This window comes from Scedosporium apiospermum (assembly GCF_000732125.1).
Source record: "Scedosporium apiospermum strain IHEM 14462 chromosome Unknown SEQ_SAPIO_0011, whole genome shotgun sequence".
Classification (NCBI taxonomy): Eukaryota; Fungi; Ascomycota; class Sordariomycetes; order Microascales; family Microascaceae; genus Scedosporium; species Scedosporium apiospermum.
Window position 1 is genome coordinate 76,868 of NW_015971712.1, and position 18,198 is coordinate 95,065.

The following is an 18,198-nucleotide window of genomic DNA, read 5'->3' on the forward strand; positions in this document are numbered from 1 at the left end:
TGCATTGCCCAATCTCTCTCAACCATGCTGCATCGGCTGCACCCAGCCAAGCTAAGCTAAGTCCACCAAACTCCCATTTCCCGAGCGCGTTTTTCTGAACGATAATCGAGCAGTTGTACAACGGCCATGGCCCGTGGCGAAGTGGTGAATTAGGCATAGAAATTGACAGTCTGACGAAACTCACGGTTAGCCTCCCTTCATCTTCACGATCATCAGGACACAAATCGTTAGTACTCACCTCCTTCTTCTTCGATTGCACCTCAGCAATAGCATCAACATAGTGCTCGTGGCTGACCTTATCCTTGCCCATCCTCAACGCAATCATACCCGCCTCAACACAAACGGCCTTGAGCATAGCACCACCAAACTCGTCCGTGCTACGAGCCAACTCGCCCCAGTTGATGCTCTCGTCGATGCGCATCTTCCTCGAGTGAATCTTGAGAATCTGAGCACGAGCCTCCTCGTTAGGTAGTGGGAACTCGATCTTGCGATCCAGACGACCCGATCGGAGCAGGGCGGGATCGAGGACGTCCACTCGGTTCGTCGCGGCGAGGACCTTGATACGGTCGTCCGAGGCGAAACCGTCGAGCTGGTTGAGGAGCTCCAACATGGTTCGCTGAACCTCTCGGTCACCACTCTTCTCGCTGTCGAATCGCTTCGTACCGACAGCGTCCAGCTCGTCGATGAAGATGATCGAAGGCGCCTTCTCCTTGGCGAGGGCGAAACAGTCTCGGACAAGCTTGGCACCGTCTCCGATAAACATCTGCACCAGTTGGGGGCCGGCGAGCTTGAGGAAAGTGGCGTCGGTCTGGGCGGCGCAGGCACGGGCGAGAAGAGTTTTGCCGGTACCAGGAGGCCCGTACATTAGAGCTCCTAAAATAAATACAGTCAGTCAGAATATATGCCATAGCGAAAGTAACCCAACAGGGGGGGGATCAACATACCCTTTGGCGCCTTGATACCGATGGCCTTGAAGCGCTCAGCCTCCTTCATGGGCCAAACGATAGCCTCTACCAGCTCGTCAATCTGCTTAGATAGACCGCCGACGTCGGTATACTGCTCCTTTGGCTTTTCGTCAACCTCCATAGCCTTGACACGGCTGTCATACTCGGCTGGCAGCGTGTCGAGGATGAGGTACGAATCCTTATTAACACCAATTAGGTCGCCGGGCTTCAGGTTGTCCGGGTCGACGAGACCGATGAGAGGCAGGAAGATGGTCTGTCGCGTTGACGTCTTTATCACTGCAGACTTGCCGACACGCGTGGCGTCGAGATCGATATTAGCTCCTTCCTCGGACGATTCGGCTGTGGGATCGAGGTCGAGCAGCTCTACTACGTTTCCGACGAGGTACGGTAATTGCCTGAAGGAGACGGAGAGCGTTAGCATTTATCGACCAGAGATGGAGAAGGGAGGATGAAAAGAAAAGAATAGAGGGAAAAGAGGCGAATCTTGAAACTCTAGTATCCCAAGGACTGCGCTGACCTGTTGTTGGCAATCTTATCCAAATTATCCTTAATCTTCTCGTTCATCGTAGCCTTCTCATGCGTCAACCGCTGAAGCTCGCTCCGCATAATCCTCGAATCATTCTCCAGGAGCCGCTTCCGCGTCAATATGTCTTGCGTGCTGAGGTTGAGAATCTCCTCGTCGAGGACATCATCGGGTTCGGCGTCCTTCATCTCGGCGTCGCCATCACGGTCGGCGGCGGAATCCTTCTTCTCGCCATTTCCCTTGCCGTCGTTTCCGTCCTTCTTATCCTTGTCCTCCTGCTGGTCGCGACGATCGAGATCGTCAAGCTCTTCGAGGGTCGACATTGTGTTGGGTTGTGATGGGAAGTAGCGATGAGAGGCTGTGGTCTAGACAGATAGGTGGGGACGGGTAGAGCAGAGGAATAAAAACGAAAAATTACAATGTTGCGTTCCTAGGTAAGGATTGGGGAGAAGGGAAGAGAAATGGTGGTTGTTATGAGTGGCGTTGGGGTCAAGAGGTCGATAATGTGTGTTTGGGTGATGGAAAGGCTCCCGAGCGTCAAGTGTTCGCAGTTTGGAGCTTGTTGCTGTGTTGAGCATCAATCAGCCTTCAGGTCATGACAAGCTCGCGTAATCCACAGAGCAGCCTTGAGCGCCAAGTGGCAGCAGAGCACGGACCAACAGTAAGACTCTTCCCAATTGGTACCAAGTGGCGAACTAATGTGTTTGCTTACTCATCACTCCAACCACAACAGATGGAAGGCTGAAGAAGGGGAAGGAGCTTGATTGAGTCTCCATCAGAGATGTTCACGGTCTCTCAGAGAGAATCCTGAAATAAATTCTCGGAAACTACCTAGGCAAAGTACTGAAATAATATCGTCCGGGGCAGAATGTTGGACCTAGTTGGACTATCTTACATTAAACGAGCTTACTGGACAGTGCTCGTTCCTCACCTTCTAGAAGGGCTGATAAGGAGAGCAAAGCTACCCCCCGCCAAGGACAATCGATCGACAAACGGAAACAGAAAAACCAGCTTTATTTTTAACCCTCATCTCTCGAGGAACAAATCTACTAGTACTATTGTGTGTGGAGAAAAAATTCATAGGCATGACCCATTTTGCATCACTCATTCCCATAACTCTGCCTCCACCTTCTTCTTGGTAACGCCACCACCCGCGCCCCCTTGATCGATCCAACTTTTTTCAACAAAGTCGAATTGCCATTACAGAACATATGATGGACGGCATGGTTTAAGGCACGGCTTAAGCTGCGCTTCCAATCTTGTTCAAACCCTTTAACGAGCCCAGACTCAATGCCAGCCCTTGCGACCTGCTTCTTATCCTGACAAATCCGGTAATGAGTCCATCTTCGCCTTCTTGCTCGATGCTCAAGTTCGCTAGCGCATCCTCACCTACATGACAGAGGTCGTCTGTTAGTATTCTAGGTTTTTCTATACGTAAGTTGGGAGAGGCGGAGGTAAAGACTATGAAGCACGTACCAAACACACTACGAGCGTAGAGATTGGCGCTCAAGAATTGGCAATCGCCCTTCATGCTAGCCTCGGGAGTAAGGCAGTTCATATTGGTACAAGCCATGAGTTGCTCAAGGAACTCGCGGAGCGACTTGCACTTGGACTTGATATTGACCTTGTTCTCCCATTCAAACTCATTCCACATCGTGCGGAACTGCGTCTCCGTGCACGTCGCGGGCTGAATGTAGTCCATGATATCGACATGGAGATCGTTAAGAATAACAACGTTCGTGTCCGTAGAGTGGGCACCCTCATAGACTACGTTGCCGAAAATAACTCCGGTATCCGTCGACGACACCTTGATGGTGCACTGGACGTTATGGAAGTCGTGGGGTCCCAGGTTCTGCGTGGTCGGCCTCTCGACGACCTTGAGATCGCCGAGCGTCGCGAACTCGACGGCAAGGTTCTGGAGAGTCTCGGTAGTTTGGTTGACGAGGAGCACGTCGAGCACGATATCGAATTGGTGGACCTTGACGTAAGCCTCGGCGTAGACAGGGTCCGAGAATCCGGTGAGCTGCACGACACGGCTGAGCTTCGAAGAGAGGTCCTCCGTCACGGACTCGCCGCCAGTGGCCCGCTCAAGATCAACATCCATAAGCTCCAGCCCCGCATCAGCATTCTTCTTCGCAAGCTGCCGAATCTGGAATACGTCGTCGACCTGAACGGCAGTCTTGGCCCTCTCGGCAGCGTCCTTGGCCGCACGCTTCTTCTCTTCTACCTGGACCATAGCGCGGAAGGCCTTTCGGGTATCGTCGAGGAAAACGGTCTCAAGCTCCTTGTGGGTCGTGAACTCGGAGAGGGAGCGGACGCAAGACATTATCCGATCGACAGAGTCCTCGTCGATGGGGGCCTTGACAAACTGCGATTGGCCAACACGGACAATGGAGATCATGATAAGCATAGCTTCAGCTCGGAGGGCGTTGGTCCGCGCAGGCTCCGACGAGATCTCGGAATGCCTCATCACAAGCTTGACAAGGGTAGAAGAGAGCACGGTAGCGAGGTAGTAGTCGCCATCGAGGATGAGTTGTCGAAGAGGGGGCTTCTGCGCCGCCTTGACAGCTTCCAACTTGGCCGCTGCCGAGGACTGACTCGTCAGAGCGGTCTCCGTAGCGTATGTGCCATCCGCTAGCACTCGTCGAGAACCGCTGGGCGCTGCCGGCTTGGAATGACCGTTCACCTGGTCGTCGTCCTTCTTCTCTTCGGCATCGACGTTGTCGAGGAGGCGCTGCTCAGAAGCGAGGATGGGGATTTCACCGAGACTAGCCCGGATTCGCTTCCATGCATCACGGATGTCCTTCTCCTCGGCGGAGTATTCGCCGATGATCCAGAGAATACCCCTATAGACCTTGCCAGCTCGAACCTCACCAAGAGTACCGGCCAGCCTGGGGAGGATGGACGCCCGCAGGTTGGGGAACTTCTCGACTACCTCCTTGACGAAGCTGATAACATCAACAGCAGAGGCATTGTTGAAGTCGGCAATGAAGTCCATAAGAAGATCGACAACGCTGGCTGCGACCTCGGAGAACTTGATGGCACACTGATGTATGGAATGGATGAGGAGCTGGCGATACTCCGAGTTCTTCTCGTACTCCTGGTCCACAGTCTTGGAAAGCTCCTTCTTGAGGAGCAAGACAACTTCTTCCACGTTCTTGCTCGAGACCATTTCCAAAGCAAGTGTCAATGCTTTTCGGCGGACATCGATATCGGGGCTAGAAAGGGCTCGGAGAATATCCATAACAAGATCATCGAGGACGCCTTCGTTCTTCCTCCTCAATTGGTCCACCCGGTCGAGGACGATCAGCTTAACATTATTATCGGGCTCCTTGATGCTAAGCTCAATAAACTTGGCGGCGGCAGCCTTGACGGCAACGGGGTTGTTTGTAAGCGCCGTTAGGGATGAAGCGGCCTCGTAGACAACGGTCGAGGCACCGGCCTCGAGTAAGTCGAAGATGAGTCTAAGATACCGGGCCTTTCATGTGCACGTTAGTACATCCCTCAACCCGGGGAGCAACAAGGGACCCGGGTGGTACAATAACGGCCACATCCATACATACCTTGTTCTGGGCGTTCTGAACTGCATCTTTGCGGATAAATTCAATCTCAACAAGCTGCAAAAGCTCCTCCGCGTTAGGTATGCCGTCAAAAACTTGGCTAAGGTAGGCAAGCGCTCGGTCATGGTCTATGCTAGCAAGAGCAGCGAAAGCATTGCGCTTGCAGGTTGCGTCGCTCTCTCCTTCGAGGAAAGTCGAGATGAGATCGGAAGCGTCAGGGATAAGCGAGGGGGAGTGCTGGAAAATGGACGACACGGCGAACACGGCGTTCTTCCGGACGTAGGCATGGCGGTGCTCAAGGCAGGCGCGGGCCGAGGACAGCAGGGGTTCGATGAGCTCGGGTTCTCGAAGCTTGCAGAGGAAACGGAGTGTGTTTCCACGAATGTACTCATTGGGATGTTGGAGGTCATTGCGGATGCCATTGCTACACAGGCGCCCGTGTTAGTAGATCCGATGTGCAGTGCGTTGGATGCCCTATGATAGACCATAACCCACCAGACTAAGATCATTTCCTGCTTAAGCTTGCCGCTAGAATCAAGCTTGGGACATATCTCGTAGTAAAAGTAGAGAAGCTTCTTGAGCGGCTTGGACTTGGATGGCATGACGAATCGAATGATGTGCATAAGGAGGGAGGGCATGGGGTCGCCATTGAGCATGATTGTGAGAATCCGCTTCATGGTTTCCACCTTGGTCTCGTCAGTTCCCTTCTCCAGCTGCATCCGCAGGTCGGAGACGGAGGGGATATCGGCGGTGTTATCCTGGTGCACCAGGCTGTAGGCATTTTCGAGAAAGGTTGTCATGGTGGCTGGTGTCTTGGTCCGTACGACGGAGCCAGCTCGATCGGTCAGATTACGTCGCGTAAGGTGTTGATCAGGAGCTGGGTCGAGACCCGGGTTAGATAGGAGGTGACGACTTGAATCGAGGGGTGGTCAAGACTAAGAGGATTAGGTTGCGAGATAGTGGAGGTGGTCCAGGGAGTCGTGGGAGAGCGGAACGGAGGAGACGATCGAACACCGACCATGCGAAGAGAACTGTCGGAATGCCTGGTCCTAGTTAGATGGCAGTGCGCCACAACACAAGGTCGAGATGTTCGCTGTCGCAGGGGGCTAGAGGCTGGTGTGGACAGGTCAACGAGATGTTAGGGGTGGCATCTTTTGGTGAATCTGGCCTGCGCGACCCTCGCCCTCTCCCAATTCCAGGTACGTACCCCTGGATCGTAGTGCTAACTGGCCAGATTTGGGTTATGGTCACGTGATTTTGCCAGACTTCAGCGGTGTCTGTCAAGGGGTGACAAGCCCGAAGCAGTGGTCGCAGCAGGCACTGTGGAGGAATAAGGTTTAATTGGAGGTACTAGTACATTGAGCATCGATTATGTAATAAGGCTTGGGCGGATGAAGTCGAGTGGCAACAGCCTGGAACAATTGAGCAACGTGGGAGCTGCCCCGCGGTCGAGTCCAAAAAAGCACCCCTCCATGCACTCAACGCCAGCGAAACTGTGTGTGATAAGTGCTGTGCGGTGAGAAAAGGCTGGGCCTTAGTCTCTTAATCGAAGTGAACTTTGTCGACTTACCTCCCCCAACTCTGACATACCCAATCCGCTTTTCAACCCTCCACGTCTCTTGACACCGAATTCATCAAGGGTTGCCACCATGGCTTCCAACGAAGGCTTCTACCTGCGCTACTAGTATGTTTCTGTCGAATTCTTGACCCACAGCAAGACAAGGCTGACACCAAAGTCTTCAAGCTCCGGACACTCGGGTCGATTCGGCCATGAGTTCTTGGGTTCGTTATCAAGGGCAACCCTCCCCAGTATGTTGGAAGGGATTCTAATCTGGTCGACTTACAGAATTCGACTTCCGTGTTGTGGGCGATGGTCGAAGCGCCGTCGCCAGATATGCCAACAATTCCAATTATCGAAATGACAGTCTCATCCGGAAAGAGAGTACGGCGCAATGTCTCGGTTTACCGCATGGATTACCTGTCAGCTTGCTAATTTGAATCGACAGTGTGTGTGAGCTCAACGGTTATCGATGAGATTAAACGAATCGTCAAGTCAAGTGAGATCCTGAAGTGCGTTAAAGGTCCAATCATCGCAATGCTTAACACAAGCTAACCCAGCGCAGGGAAGATGATAAGAAGTGGCCGCAGAAGAACAAGGATGGGCGCCAGGAGCTAGAAATCAGGCTCGGCGGCGAACACGTCTCTTTTGAGGTGAGTTACGATGTGACTCCCGTGATGAGAGAGACCCCAAGACATGATGCTAATCGATCCCGGTAGACCGCTAAGATCGGATCCCTCGTGGATGTGAGCGAATCGGCGGACCCCGAAGGCCTACGGGTGTTTTACTATTTAGTACAAGACCTCAAGGCTCTCGTATTCAGCTTGATCTCTCTTCACTTCAAGATCAAGCCAATTTAAAGTGCAGTCGAAAGGAAGTTGGGATAGCGGAGATGAGCTAGATGTTATGTTCAATTCTTTTCAATCCCAAAAGATACCCAGTAAACCAAATCGGACTTTGCTACGTCTATATATTTCCACAGAGTGATCCATTGACATTTTCGTGCAATGGTTTTGTCATGTATTTTCATCGGCCCAGGCCGATATCCTCATCCAGGTCAAGTACTTGTGTGGGGGGATCTCGCCAATCTCCCAATTTGGACCAGGTTCTCCAAGATTTGAACCGGGATTTTTACTCAGCCGTGTACACATTATAATTGATACTGTGATTAACCCCATTCTCGTCAGCAAGTCGCCCTAATTTTAGTGTCTTCACATGCATTCATGTCCGATTTCGAATGTCCGGTGGGGCTAGCACCCTGTGCTATCAACACTGTATGCCAAGTCATCCTGCTCCCACCCAAACAGCTTGGGAAGTCGCAATGATGGTGGTGTGAATCATGCCCATGTCCAGTTAAGCCCCAGGGTCATTCCCCTCCCATAACACTCCATCCCTTGTTGCTTCCCTTGCTCTGAGTGGAGAAGCAACATAGTTTCGAAAGAGAGCAATCGAATCGAAACCCCTCCAGCAAACTAAACTGCCAGTGCAACCCGTATCGTAAAAGATAGAGACAAGCAAAAGCAACGCTCTTTTCCCCCCTCCTCACCTGGTTTCCGCGGAACGAGGCTGGACCACGAGACCATGGCAATTCGACTCCTTGGCCGCATCCACTAAGGAGTTAAGGGGATCAGCGACAAGCGACAAGCGACAGCGACCTGAGAACAAGGCTGTCCCACGGGCTCGCACGTTAAATCGTCACTTACCCCGGAGACAATATCACACAGCAATGGTATGTCATACGAGGCCAATCCCTGCCCAGCCCAGTAGGGCTGAATACTCTTGACGATCCACTTCTCGGACTTGCTTCGTAGCAGAGACGAAGCACATGCAAGGGACTCCAAGTATTCCAGTGCTAACCATGTCATCTTATGTCCTGTTTGTAGGGTTGCTGCGCTTCCCGCCCGTCTGGCGACGATTCGCCCTACGTCGATGGCGCAGCCTCAACCTCCTCGCATGCGATCAACACCCAGCCCCCTACACAAGAACAACCTTCAACAGATGAAACGATCCAAACCACGACGACGGGACCTGGTTCGTCCACACGACGGCATCGACGCAATCAACAGCCGCTAGACCAGCACATTAACAAGCCGCTTCGCCGGCACGTATGGGCGTCTAAGAACCGCAGATGGACGAGGGCCTCACTTGATCGAGAGAGATCCGAGTTCTTCGATACTAGGGTAACGGGTCGACCTGAGGTCTGGGCGACGTTGCATGCCGTGCTAGAGATTCTATGGAACCCCGAATCCGAGGGTTTGTCAGACGATGGAGCTGAAGGACTTGCGACTGCGCAGAGCATCCTTGATGCGGCGGAGATTACTCTCCCGACCGGCAATTTAGCGCAGGGAGCCTACGATTCTTTGGGAAACTACTACGCATTCCACGAATGGATCATCTCGGACCCCACAAACATCGTAGAGGGCCATGACGATGACGTACCGGAACGAATTGAAGACGATGATACGAAGAGGATTCCTCCATTCGAAGAGTCGGATGATCCCGATGACGAGGAAGCCGCCCGAAGGAGGGAAGAGAAGGGGAAAGCCGTTGTCGACGTGAGAGACTTGATAACGGTGTACGCCCGGTTGAGCGAAAATGCCCGGGACGTCAAGGTTGCCGTGGGCAAGTCTGATTCGGTTCGCGTTGTAGCCCGGAAGATTCTCGAGGACTCTGGCGTAAGAAGAACCACTTGCACTATGCACTATCTCCCTCCCCCTCATCTTAACGTAAATCTCTAACACTGAGCTTTAGCTGCCTCATGACCGGACTATCCGTATAGCGTATCTAGGAAAGATCCTTCGAGATAATGCCTCCCTTCAAGACCAAGGCTGGAAAGCCGGTCACGTAATCAACGCTCTTGTCTTTCCTCGCTAGGAGCGTGCGGGAGACGACGAAAACGAGCTTACCATATCCGGGAGGTCGTGGTCCCGAAGGCTTCGATGGCAGCAACGCCGAAGCCCTTCTCCGGTTCGCCGTCTAGACAGCCCTGACAGTGGGCTGCCCTGTGAAACGGACTTGCCGACGTGGTACCCGATCTTCGGCTGGGTCTATCTATAGCGCCCTTGACGAGGCACTTCTATACACATGACCCATTAATGAATTTTGTTTCTTAATTATAACCCTCATCCCTCTCCCCCTACCCTTTCTCACGACCTACCTCCCCAGCAGTGCTCTTATATTTTATAATACTTGGCCGGAGCCGCATCCAGACGGTATTACCTACCGAATCTCCCCTTCGATTTCTCTTGCTTTTTTTTTCTCCCTCTTCGACGGGAGGTTGGTACTTTTATTCTGCTACCACATGGTTTTTGGTTTGGTAATATAGGGATCGAGCAACAGGCATTGGCATGGCAATCATGTTTTTCACGGCCGATTCATCATCATGTTACTGGGACATCCTACCTTGACGATACCTCTTGTGGTTTTTCTTTATTTTCTTCTCATCTTTTTCCCTCATTCCCACTTACTCTGGTTTAACTTTTTGTGGGAGGGAACTGGGAGATGGCGGATACCCAGGGCGTGCTTTAGTTTTCTCTTGGAGTTTGTGTTGTCCTGTGCGTTGCATCATCATGCTTTATGTGTGTGGCCGGATGTGTGGACGGATGCAATGCTTTACTCCTATTTACTATGTTTTCCCATGTTTTCTTTTAAGGGGACAAATAATATCAATAATATTCACAAGTGAAACATCCAACGTCATCATCAGTCAGTCATCGTCGGAAAAGGCGGGATCAACACCACCAAGGCGTCGTCAGCCTTGTCGTCATGGCACATCCACAACTCAAACTTTATAAGGTTGCTTGCTTCACATCACTGCTACATACGACCATAGCTCGCAGAGAATTGAGGGTCCCGTCCGCTCCCCTGTACACAAGCTGCGAAGCGCCGGATTAGTAGTTGGGTCGGTGACGACCAGCGAATCCCCGGTGTTGTATGTTTTTTTGTTTCTTTTTTTCTTTTTTTGCTCCTTCATGACTCGGCCATGCCTCCAAGAGGTTCGATCCTGATGAGATTGCCTGGGGCACGGGAGTGTGTGGCTATCTCTCAGATAGCATGGCAAAGATCAGGAGGGTCCAGGGCCTACGGAGGGACGCTTCGTGACGAGATGGGCAGTGATCCCCTTTCAACCCAGGCCAATGGGTATTGAGGGTAACAGGTGTGAAAAATGCAAGAAGCGCCGTTAAGAAAGGGGTTATCGGAGGAGCTCGGCTCCCTTCTGCAGCGACTTGTTTCTCTGTTTCCTTGATCGTGAAGCTGTGGAGCCGCCCGTTTTGCTGTCCTCGAGGCTGTGGCGGTGGTGATGTGAATGGATATACTTTGAGGAATTCCCGTTTGAGGAGATACAAATCGTCAGTCTATGCCGTGACGATAAATTATATACACGCATTTATTCAGAGCAGATCCGAAGATATCTTTTCCAATCTTGTCCCTTTTGTTTACGAAGGTATCGAGTGCTCACCGAGGCTCGGTGTGGCTCTTTCTCTATTTTCACCCCACGCCCCACCACGACTCACCGCCCAAATCTTTTTTTTCTGCCCCTCCAAAGAACTTGCAAGAGTCTTGCATCCTGAACCAACCTCGACTATATTGCCCACAACAGCGCAGACGAGCTCAATTTGCGTCTGTCTCCTCGAACTAAGAAACCAAGTCTCTGCGACGTTCAATCCCTATCAAACGCCAACCAACTACGCCAATAGCCATCTGACAAACATATCAGCCTGCCCACCATGGCATCGCAAGAAGCCAACCTCCCCTTCATCCGCAACCTCGCCTCGAGCGGTGCGTCCTCTCTCCGTCCCTCTCCGTCCCTCCACCCCTTCTCGCAACCGCCGTAACTAACGAAACTACGCAGACCGCAAACTCCGCACCACGTCCCTCGAATCCCTCCGCGCCTTCCTCTCCGCCCAACACACCCTAACCCCCACCGACGCCCTCAAGCTCTGGAAAGGCCTCTTCTACGCAATGTGGATGTGCGACCGACCCATCCCCCAACAGAACCTCGCCGCCGAACTGGCCAATCTCCTCGCGCCATCCACTTCCTCTTCATCTTCCTCCACCGAAACTGGCGTCGTGCACGAAGAGTGCGCGAGTGCGTGGATGCGCGGCTTCTGGGAGATCATTTCCACGCAATGGACGACGGGCATCGACGTTCTCCGGATGGAAAAGTTCCTCCTACTCGTCAGGCGGTTCGTGTGCGCTTCGTTTGCGTGGGTGAGGGTAGGCGGGTATAAAGACGGGAGGGTGCGTGCGCTTCTGGAGGTTTTGGGGGAGTGGCCTTTGGAGAAGGAGGGGGAGCTGGATAGGGTTCCGTTGGGGTTGAGGTTACATGTTATCGATGTATGGGTGGACGAGGTGGAGAGGTCCCGGGTGCTGGCGGAGGTGGAGGAGAAGGAGGGGGCGAGGAAGGTTGTTGATGGAGTGGGGGATTTGGTTAGGGCGTTGACGAAGGGGTTTCCTAGTAAGCCTTTGAGGAAGAAGGCGGGGGATTCTCTGGAGGATGAGAGGTTACCGTGGTATGTGCCGCCGAAGGAGGACGACGAAGGGGATGATGACGACGGATGGGCGGGCTTCCAGGATTAGGCACGGAGAGAGAGGAAAAGAAATATTAAAGGACAATCGAAAAACTAAGGCGTTAGGTGAAAGGCAAAGGAAACGGATTTGATTACTCTCTCGGATCCCACGAGGTAAAGGTGCCGAGGCGGTCTCAGGTATATCAATGATAAATTCATCTTGATCTACCTTCATCCCTCAAAGCATATCGCACCTGTTTTCCAAGCCCGACGTGACCGGTACTCCATACAAGTGAAAACCCTTCACTCTTCGCCTTTGTCTATGCATAACCTATCACTGCCCGCTCTTATCTCCTGTAACTCGTGGCTCCTCTTCGCGATTCTCTGCACCTATGCACTTACTCAAACAACAGGACTACGAAGCAATGCGACCCACACCAGCTCTCCAAAAGCCATCCCCAGTACTCAGCTCTCACTCCTCACCCTTGGCCTCCATCTTCTTATACTTCTCAAGTGCTTCCACAAGCTGCTGCCCACCTTGGCCCTTATCGCCGAAGAAGTCGGTGATCTTGACATTAGTCGACTCCACCGTCATCGTCGCTTCGGTGATGGCTTTCTCAAGCACTTCGATCCTCTCCTCTAGCTGCTTTACCTTCGCTCTCCACTTTGCTATGACCTCGGTGAAGGCAGCTTCGATGACCTTGATAACCTCGACGGCCTTGATGAGGTCTGGGCTTTTGTCGACGCTTGCCTTCAACAACTCTTCTTTCGAACTCATGGCGTCCTATTATGTGGTCAGTGGGTGTAACAGACGACAGGGTTTTTCTTTGGCCTAGGATCATGACAGATATAATTTACCAAGATCCTGTGGGTCGAGAGCTGTGTGCGAGTCGTTGATGGAGACCTTGCAAGTCCGCGATCCGCGAATTGAGGGGGAGGGAGACTGTTCCACGGAGCTGGATTCTTGGCCGGGTAGGCAGCTATGAACTAACAGGAGACAGTATGTTTTGATTATAGATTCATATATTCTTGCTCTACGGGGAATGGTATTTCCGGAGATCCAGCTTCTTAAATCCAGGAAATTTCCCATTACACAGGGGCACCGCCCGACGTTAATGCTCATCCTTGGGCGAAAAGTGCTAGCGGCCTAGGCAGTTTGTGATGTATCTGATGCAGTTGTTCATGCTTAAACCCTGCGTTGGGTTCTTGCAGCGAGTGCAACACTCTTCGGACATGACGTCTAAACCATACTCTGTAGTCTTCTCGAGAAACAGATGTGCTCTTGCGTTGCCTGCGGAGCAAGCATGAACTGGCGAGCGTAAGTGAGGGAACGGTTCAATAACGGGAGATGGTCTCTTCAGACGCTAAGAAAAGCAGGAGTGTCATGGCTGCCCGACGGCTCTGCCTGGGCTCTCAGGATATGCCCCTACGGCAGGTGGACAAGAAGAGATTGTCAAAATGCAGGGTCTTCATGTAAGGCAGCCAATAACGACTGCCAGTGACAAGGGGACTGCCGATGACAACATGAGCAGGATAAGAATGCCACATCGACCACGAGTAACCCCCCACGTCTTTGAAGCTGCAGAGTTGTCACGTTTCACCTGAGGTATGAACCTGTAGCCAGTTCGCTGGCTCCATGCCCCCGGCATATGCTGCATGCTGCGCCTACGGACCCTACCCAATATGACCTGTCTCTCTCAGGCGCATGCGGCTGGTTTTTTCAGCCTGGCGACGCTTCAACTGACGTCAGAGTAGTTGAGCTGGTTCACGTTCTTTATATTTACTTTCCTCTTTACTGTTAGGTTTTCTGCGGGGTGATGCAGAGGTGCATGCATCATGTTTCATGGACGGCGTCGTCGGTCAACTAATAAGACGGCAGAGAATATCGTGCCGGTCGGAGACCCTGGAAGAACGGCACGTTTATTACGCCGGAAGGAATCGGGGATCTTCCAATCACACTTGTGTTCCTCGCAAAGTTGGAAAAACTCGGATTGTTCAGGTCGAGGCCCGAATCTCTTCTCCCTCTCCACGGTTATCAGAATCCTTTGCCTCGACATCCATTTCCGCACCACCATCACCTCTTCCGTCATTGTTACCTGTCTCATTCCGGTCTGCCTCCTCGTTACTCTCGCCGTCCAATCCCATTCGCTTATAAATTTCCTCGGCCGGAAGGAAAAAAATTCAGCGAATCCAGGCGGGCAGGTGGCCGTCGATAGGCCGGCCTAATGGGAGAGGAGAATCTTGTGCTGGCGCACTGCGCGACCTGCCTCTCGAGGGCCAATTAGTGCCCGTTCCGCAATGCTACTACCATAGTGGTAGTTAGGGATCTTTAGGCTCTTATGCTTATACTTGCTGTATTTGCTCAATGTGTAGAATGAGGTTTCTGACCGGGAGTCGCTGCAACATGACAATGGCACTAAGGAGCCCTGGGATAGCATACCGACGGAGAGACAATGAGGAGCGAGAAGCAAGGCATATAGATACTAGATTCGGGTAGCACATGGGGAGGAATTGAGCGGACAGCAGGGAAGAAATATATGCAAAAAAAAGTAGCCCCCAGATAACACGCGGCCTTGAAATGATTTGACGAAACAAATCATCCTCTGGTTCTACACAAAATCAACGACTACCCTTCTGACGCTTAGAGCCGGAGCGCCCAGCTCCGCCGTCGGAATCCTGGCCCCGACGCCGGCTGCCAGTGCTACTATCATCCGGTTTGCCCGACGACTGCAGAGCATGGTCGCGGCGGGATTTCTCCAGAGGCGTCAACCACCGCCTGTCACAATAGAATACAAAGTCGTTGGCGTCGCTGTCATACAGCGCCTGATCCTCGTCGATAGGGTGACGGTCGCCATGCTGGTCGAAATAGTGGGGTTTGTAGTCATCGCTAAGCCGCACTGCGCTTCGTTTGACGAACAGATTCCCCTGATGCAAGTGGAAAGGGTTGTGTGTATCCGTTGCCCCGTCTTTACCCACCCTAGAGGGATCGTCCTCATCGCTATCAGAGTTTGAGGAGCTGCTGGCGTACTCGGAATCGTCGGAACTTGCTATGTTGCATTGGCCGGACGAGTCTTGGGTCGCTGTAGGCGGTGGATTTTGCCTGCTGTCCTTCTTGGCCGTCTCGTGATACTGACCAAAAGAGAAAGAATCGAGATCCGAGAATTCTTCCCCCATTAGCCCATTACCGTAGGCTGCTATAAGCGCCAAGCAGAAGAGGGCCAGCCGTACTGTAAGCTTCCCCTTCCCGTTGGCGTCCCAAGGAATGACCTTGTATCGCATATGAACAGGGTCATCAATGGCATTCGGCTGATAGGAAGCGGCCGACAATCCTGTGCCGGTTGAGACGCCGGTAATAGATAGGACGGCCATGGAACTGCCTATGCTCTCCATCGAGACGACGCGTTGGTGTTGCTCTGGAGGCCCTCGTTGGCGCTGCACCGCAGGCGTTCGCTGAGGCCTTGTTGCTGCAATACCTGGCCCGATTGGATCCTTCCTGAGTTCGAAAACAACAAGTTCCGCATCGCTAATGACGAAACCGTATCGCGATAGAGACCGGTCACAGTATGTTGCCACCTGTTGTATTGGCAATTCATTCAACTCTTCCATATCCGTCTTGCGTCTTTCCCGCATGCCCGTTGTTGACTTCCACTTCGAAGATATTTTGCTATCTCCTGGCATGAAGTTGTAGAAGTAGCCCTGCTTGTCTTGAAAATCCTCACTGACTAGGGCCCAGTCAGCGCGAATCTGAGAGTCATTGTCATACACGCATACTCCCCCGCGGCGGACTTGCCAGACAGGAAACCTCTTTCCGTATTGGTCTTCAAGCAATCTCGTCACACTCTCGAGAGCCTCGTTAACCATAGGAATTGTATCCCGGCTTAAAACCTGATGTTCAAGAGTATCTTCATCGAAAACGCGTCGCCCTTGAGCGGAAATCTCACCCATGCTGGAGAGGGCGTGCTCGGATTCCAAAACGTGGCGAAGCTTGGCATAGATCGAGCCATAGTTGAACTCCTTCCAGGGAGATGTGGAAATAAAGTGCAGTGGCATGACGATTTTGGAATTTCCTCCTGATCGAAACGCCGAAGTGTCTACCACCGGATTAGGCTGTGTCAGGTATGAGAGAAGAGACGTGCGAGGCATCGTTGAGACGTTAGCTGGGTAGAGCAGGGACGGCAAGATCAAGTATAAGCTAGCTACGGTTTCGAGGAATAGAAGCCGAGGAAATGTTGAAGTCGAGCTAGAGAACAAACGGCCAGGTAGAGAGGTCAGATATATCGGTTCTTCCATGATCGCAAGAATTGGTTCCTTTCCCATTGTAGAGGTTGGCGCATCAGGCTGCGTTCCAAAGCGGGGTTAAGAATAGGCAGCAATCGCCCATCAGCTCGCCGAGGGAGAAAACGACCAGGACCAACTCGTTCAGATCCCCCGAAATATTGTATTTGGGGTGGATGTGGTCGGAGAATGGCCGCATAAGATACGCGCGGCTATCACAGTCGTGGCCCACGTCCGCGAAAGAAAGGCCCAATCACGGAACTGACAATGGATTAGGATGAGAGCATCAGGCGTCCTAAATCGCCTTGTTTGGCATTGTCTGGGTCGCGTTGTACGCGTAGACTTTGAAAGCCTGCTCGTCTCCTTCATCATTGCTGTTCATCAATCCCGCTTCTGTTCCTCGCCAATTTTGGCGTCCTCGGGATTGTCCAGGTGCACCCCACTTTCGTCTTCATGCCCATGGCTATCAGTATTGGCAATATTGGTTGTGGCATCTACCTCACAGCCATCACCTCTCTCCTCTTCATTGTTATCTTCCCCATTCTCGTCTTCTTCTTTGCTGCTCTCGTCGTCCAATCCCAGCTGTTTATAGAGCTCTTCTGCCGGCAGGAAAAAATTCTGCGAATTCAAGTGGGCGGGTGGTCCTCGATAATCCGGCCTAAACCGGAGCGGAGACAACACATCGCCAAAGTCCACGAGCTTTCCACCTCTCCAGTTGTCTTTTTCCCTCATAAGGTAGGAGAACCCTGCGTAATAGAAGAAGTCTATGTTCTCCTGAAGCACAAAATTCTCACGGTCCCTTGGACTCCGTGAGACATATTCGTAAACAAGCGCATAGTAATGGGACGTATCCTCATAGTAAGAAGGACCCCCTCTATGACGAGCGTCTTCGAAGTCTCGGGGCAGTACTTCGCGAGGCACTTTCACCCATCCATAGCACCGGACAATAGTATCCGCCGATGGCATCGGTATCGGATCTTCAAAAATAATTGGATCCTTCTGTCCTTCCTCACTAAAACATCGCATGTTATTCCGCATATCCTCGGTCGTTAGTAGCTTTCTCTTCACCATGATCGGGGACTCGGCATGTTTAAGCGCCCATCGAATCTTCTCAATCCTGGCAGCCGTTTGACATGCCTCGACAAAGGGCCAGTGCTTAAAGAGTTTGTGGCTTCCTTGGGCCCAGCTGGATCGCGTATTCCAAAACTAGAAGGGAGCACATTCAATTAGATCATGACATCTGATAAAGGACATACAAATTGGGCAAACAACGTACCACTTTAAGCGCGTATGGCAGTTCTCCATAGTTATCCCCAAACCGAACCCGGTATACAACTCCCTGGTGCCCTTGACCGATTCGCCTCCGCCAATGTATTTTCTGGTCATGCCCAGGGAATCTTCGGAGAAGTGGTGCCCAAAAATTCTTGAATTGCATTAGAGGGGCCGAGTCATCAAGCGGGTGGTCAGAAAGGAATCGGAAACCGCGGAAGTCTCGGTGGTCCAGGGCACCGTCAGGGCGAGTGCTCGGTGGGTCATCAGGGATGGGGAGAATCTGATGGTCCGGGTGCCAAGAAGGTAGTTTCCACGGAGGTGGTGAGGGAGCTGGGGGAAGTTGGTTTTGACGAGGGCGTTGTTGATGGGAAGACTTGTCAGAAGAAGGCCTACGATCTCGACCGGGAGATCTTGGGGGCGGTGGAGGCGTAGGGCTGTGGGGTGCAGGTTCGGCAGGGGGCGACCCTGCCGGATCATTTACGGTTGACATTCTAAGGGGGGGAAAGTTGGAAGGAGCTCGAGTGAACTATATGGT

The 18,198-nt window shown here is 52.3% G+C and overlaps 5 protein-coding genes and 3 pseudogenes across 5 annotated transcripts; 3 read left to right on the forward strand and 5 right to left on the reverse strand.

The window, feature by feature from the left end:
* Positions 1–149: 149 nt before the first annotated feature.
* On the reverse strand, positions 150–1,811 carry SAPIO_CDS0023 (26S protease regulatory subunit 6A; the record flags this gene model as incomplete). The annotated part of the gene is made up of 4 exons (XM_016782911.1): positions 150–170; positions 239–873; positions 945–1,360; positions 1,483–1,811. 4 exons carry the CDS (start codon positions 1,809–1,811, stop codon positions 150–152), a joined length of 1,401 nt encoding a protein of 466 aa, XP_016646544.1.
* Positions 1,812–2,728: 917 nt separating this feature from the next.
* SAPIO_CDS0024 (Coatomer subunit beta) lies at positions 2,729–5,848 on the reverse strand (the record flags this gene model as incomplete). Its single annotated transcript, XM_016782912.1, has 4 exons — positions 2,729–2,877; positions 2,965–4,966; positions 5,052–5,472; positions 5,544–5,848. The coding sequence occupies 4 exons, from the start codon at positions 5,846–5,848 to the stop codon at positions 2,729–2,731; spliced, it is 2,877 nt and encodes a 958-aa protein (XP_016646545.1).
* Positions 5,849–6,697: 849 nt separating this feature from the next.
* On the forward strand, positions 6,698–7,466 carry SAPIO_CDS0025 (uncharacterized protein; the record flags this gene model as incomplete). Its single annotated transcript, XM_016782913.1, has 6 exons — positions 6,698–6,732; positions 6,793–6,830; positions 6,895–6,990; positions 7,055–7,118; positions 7,172–7,259; positions 7,326–7,466. The coding sequence occupies 6 exons, from the start codon at positions 6,698–6,700 to the stop codon at positions 7,464–7,466; spliced, it is 462 nt and encodes a 153-aa protein (XP_016646546.1).
* Positions 7,467–8,332: 866 nt separating this feature from the next.
* SAPIO_CDS0026 (Ubiquitin domain-containing protein) lies at positions 8,333–9,480 on the forward strand (the record flags this gene model as incomplete). The annotated part of the gene is made up of 3 exons (XM_016782914.1): positions 8,333–8,335; positions 8,490–9,281; positions 9,358–9,480. The coding sequence occupies 3 exons, from the start codon at positions 8,333–8,335 to the stop codon at positions 9,478–9,480; spliced, it is 918 nt and encodes a 305-aa protein (XP_016646547.1).
* Positions 9,481–11,333: 1,853 nt separating this feature from the next.
* Positions 11,334–12,186, forward strand: SAPIO_CDS0027 (uncharacterized protein; the record flags this gene model as incomplete). Its single annotated transcript, XM_016782915.1, has 2 exons — positions 11,334–11,385; positions 11,459–12,186. 2 exons carry the CDS (start codon positions 11,334–11,336, stop codon positions 12,184–12,186), a joined length of 780 nt encoding a protein of 259 aa, XP_016646548.1.
* A 402-nt stretch (positions 12,187–12,588) lies between these two features.
* Positions 12,589–12,894, reverse strand: SAPIO_CDS0028 (annotated as a pseudogene; the record flags this gene model as incomplete).
* Positions 12,895–14,735: 1,841 nt separating this feature from the next.
* Positions 14,736–16,166, reverse strand: SAPIO_CDS0029 (annotated as a pseudogene; the record flags this gene model as incomplete).
* Positions 16,167–16,772: 606 nt separating this feature from the next.
* Positions 16,773–17,462, reverse strand: SAPIO_CDS0030 (annotated as a pseudogene; the record flags this gene model as incomplete).
* Between the last annotated feature and the right edge of the window lie 736 nt (positions 17,463–18,198).